The sequence below is a fragment of the Tenebrio molitor genome, chromosome 8 (genome assembly GCF_963966145.1).
Source record: "Tenebrio molitor chromosome 8, icTenMoli1.1, whole genome shotgun sequence".
NCBI lineage: Eukaryota > Metazoa > Arthropoda > Insecta > Coleoptera > Tenebrionidae > Tenebrio > Tenebrio molitor.
Genome location: NC_091053.1, coordinates 2,234,081 through 2,237,287, shown reverse-complemented (window position 1 = coordinate 2,237,287; position 3,207 = coordinate 2,234,081). Strand labels below are relative to the sequence as shown.

General features: G+C 35.3%; 1 protein-coding gene across 4 annotated transcripts; it reads right to left on the bottom strand.

The window, feature by feature from the left end:
* Positions 1-333: 333 nt before the first annotated feature.
* On the bottom strand, positions 334-2,793 carry LOC138136481 (BTB/POZ domain-containing protein 9-like). 4 transcript variants are annotated; one of them, XM_069055670.1, is made up of 11 exons: positions 2,698-2,793; positions 2,484-2,643; positions 2,354-2,422; positions 2,237-2,303; positions 1,938-2,191; positions 1,624-1,885; positions 1,370-1,571; positions 1,156-1,315; positions 956-1,077; positions 521-905; positions 334-464 (listed from the first exon to the last, which is right to left on the bottom strand). In XM_069055670.1, the coding sequence occupies exons 1-11, from the start codon at positions 2,775-2,777 to the stop codon at positions 414-416; spliced, it is 1,812 nt and encodes a 603-aa protein (XP_068911771.1). In that variant the 5' UTR covers positions 2,778-2,793; the 3' UTR covers positions 334-413. The 4 variants fall into 4 exon arrangements, with proteins under 4 accessions (XP_068911771.1, XP_068911773.1, XP_068911770.1 ...); XM_069055672.1 differs by having other exon boundaries at positions 521-741; positions 802-905; positions 2,484-2,788; XM_069055669.1 differs by having other exon boundaries at positions 2,484-2,789.
* Positions 2,794-3,207: the final 414 nt, after the last annotated feature.

Genomic DNA, 3,207 nt, shown 5'->3' with positions numbered 1-3,207 from the left:
CCCTAGCATGTTCACTTTATGGCAAAATTATCTGTGGAAGCTTCAGATCGTGAAGTTGCTGTAATTTGGCTTTAAGGTGGTGTGTTTCTGTATTGTGCAATATTTTGTACAGACAACACGCTCTGGAGAAAATATTTTCCTCTTTTTGCGTGTTCAATTTTTCACAATGTTGTTTTCAGTCAACCAATATAATTGTGAAATTAATATCTCATTATTAATATTTCTGTCTTTCAAAGCACGTACAATATCGACCAAGAGTCTCAACATGTAATTTTTTTTATGAATATTTCACAATCTCTTAATATTCGGGTTCACAAAAATAAAACAATCCAATATGCTCTTTACCTTTTATTTTTTCATTTAATGCCTGTTGTTGATATGCTTATCGATTATATCATTTTATTATCAACATTTTATTTGTTGTCACTGAAGGCAGGACACTCCAAATGAATACAATAGAATCCCTGTAAATTATCAAGTAAAATAATTTGTCTGCTAGTGTTAAACATTTGAAACTGACATTGTCGTTAATGACAGTGTTGTGCGTTCCTGTTATCCTTATATAAACCACTGGTCTCGGGTCGAACTGAAGAGTTTGCCACGATTTACAATCTTCATTTCTCCGATCTGCAGCGATTTTCCAGTTAGATTTGTCAACAGACGTTTCAATAAAATATCTGTAGCTCCTTCCGTCTAGATCCCAAAGTAGTAGTTTCATACTCCAAATCATGTAAGGTTGTGCTAACAACAATATTAAATAAATCAAATTTAAAAGAATATATGTGTGAGTGAGAAGTCTACCCAATTGTACCATTATTTTGTCCTCCCCTATTGTATGGCAAGTGTAACCTGTACTTCCGTCATATTTTGTAAAATTCTCATTTATCAATTCATTTGGATTAATTCTGCATGTAAGCTTTAATCAAACAATATTCATGATTGAAGACGCACTTACCCTTCGATGACCATCGCTTTCTTGCTCAATGTAGCAACGTTTGTAATTGGGCAAATTATATCACCGATAATCTTGGGAACGGTAGCTTTAAAGTATGCTTCAAAAAATACCAGATGAAAGTACTAAACAGATAAAAATTTTCAAAATGGATTTCCAACTGAAACTAATTAAAACAAATTCTTAACAAATGATAAACATACACGGTTTGCAGAATTGCTTGTTCCTACGATTCGTACGAACTGTGCTATTTCTTCTTTGAAATACAAGTCTTGGATCGATCGACATGGATAGAAAGAATAGTCAACAACTGTCTTCCATTTTTCTTGATCAAGCGAAACTTCGATGTAGTAGGAATAATATCTGGAATACAGCTAGATTTTATACTGGATTTTTGTTCAAGGAAGACTGTTGTACCGCGAATCTTTATCCAACAACATCATATTTATGTGATTAAGGTACGAAGGAACTCCAAGCTTAACTGTAATACTACTTTTACAATCAATGAAGTGGTAAGCATATTTATTCACATTTCTGTTGCCCGTCAGCAAGAAAGTTGTGTTATTTCCAGCAATCACTTCAGCCTTATGCTCAGGGGTAGCAATATTTACGTCCGTCACTTAAAAATATTTACAAATCAGTCTTTCTTCAGTTGTGATTGTTTTTCATACATTTTTTGGCTCTACAAACTGAAGTTTTTGCTTTGACTTCGACGATTTCGGCAATCGCACCCAAGAGTTTTTTATCTTCCACCAACTTAGAGGACCAAACGGTCGACACAATATCTTCAACAGTTAACCATGACAAACGAACACTCCGTATCACTAAACCGTCAACGTCGTCGTTGACTTTACACCATTTGGATACGCTTTTGAAAATTTCGATTTCGGGAACTGAAAATGTGTCTCTTTCTAGCAATTTAATCACCGATTTCTGTAAGAATTGTGTTTGAATTTAATCACAAAAAATTTTATTCAACACTTACTTGAGACAACTCGGTAAAACAGTCACTGGTGACGATTTCCAACGCATTTTGGTCCATGAACGTGTGGCAAGCTTGTTTCAAATCACTCAAATCGTACAAGTTGGCGGTATTGAAAATGGAGCAGATATTTTTAAGATTTAGAACAGATTTAAGCTTTTGTATGGTAGAATTTTCCAAATTTTTGAAGGAGTATTTGTGAGCAAATACCAACACCTCCAGAATTAGCCCCAAGTGGGAAGTTATAGTGATTGTACCTGAAACAAATCCTGTAAAATCCAAAACGCTGATTGCACACTGACCTGTATAAATAAATTTCAATACTTGTTTAAAAGCTTGGGGTGAAACGTCTTTTATGGCAAGTTCGGACTAAAATGTTTTAATTATTATTTTTACAATTTTGAAAATAGGGGAACTACCTGTTTTAAGTCTTGCGAACCGTCATATAAGAGAGCCTCAAAATATTCACTTCTCGCAGCAAGAATTGCCTTCGAAATATCAATAGAACAAATGATTGCGATAGAAATCCACCTAAATAATAAATTGTACCTTGTGGGCGTGCAACTTTTCACCATCGACAACTAGGATGACATCAGAAAATTTCTCGTTTAGATAAAGCGAACAAGTGTCTTCGAAGTGCTTTGGGAAATCACTAACGGTTATTACGTCGCCGTCGTCAGTTGCTACTGGTGGTACCATTTTTTCAACATTAATCATGGTTATCACGTCGTTAGTTTCTACTGGCAGTATAATTTCTTCAACACTAGCACTGTCATTGTCACTCGTGTGAGTCTTGAACGCGTCGAATGAAGACATATTTGTTTGTGCTGACGACATAATCATCAAATGACAAGGAATCGCCGTGACATCGGTACGGTGATATGATAAGACTGATAAGATAACAAAGAGAAGAAAGTCCAAGAGGTTGGTGAATATGTGTATAATTGACATACTACAGATAAATAAATCAATGAAAAAGAACGAAATAGAAGAAAAAATGGAGCAGTATCATTCAACAAAAGTAGTAGGACAGAAGAAAGGTCTCCAATGAGAGCCAGGAGGCACTCACGAGCGGACACACCTGATCAAATAGAGGGATTAGCAAAACCCGTTCAGCCAAAAGCGAATTATGAACCTAGACCAGACACAAGTACGAGACAGAAACTACAGCAAAATCTTGCAGAAGCTCTAGAGGAAATCAGAGAATTAAAAGCAATTATAGCTAAACATGCACAAGATACAGACAGATTATCTTGAGTGGTGATTATAATGC

Excerpts from the sequence above, each read along its gene's own strand:
- LOC138136481 (XM_069055669.1), bottom strand. The coding sequence starts at position 2,777 with ATGATTATGTCGTCAGCACAAACAAATATGTCTTCATTCGACGCGTTC. Across the intron at positions 2,423-2,483 it reads AAAAGTTGCACGCCCACAAG|GCAATTCTTGCTGCGAGAAG; the intron begins GTACAATTTATT and ends GATATTTCGAAG. Across the intron at positions 1,316-1,369 it reads TTGTTGGATAAAGATTCGCG|ATATTATTCCTACTACATCG; the intron begins GTACAACAGTCT and ends GCTGTATTCCAG.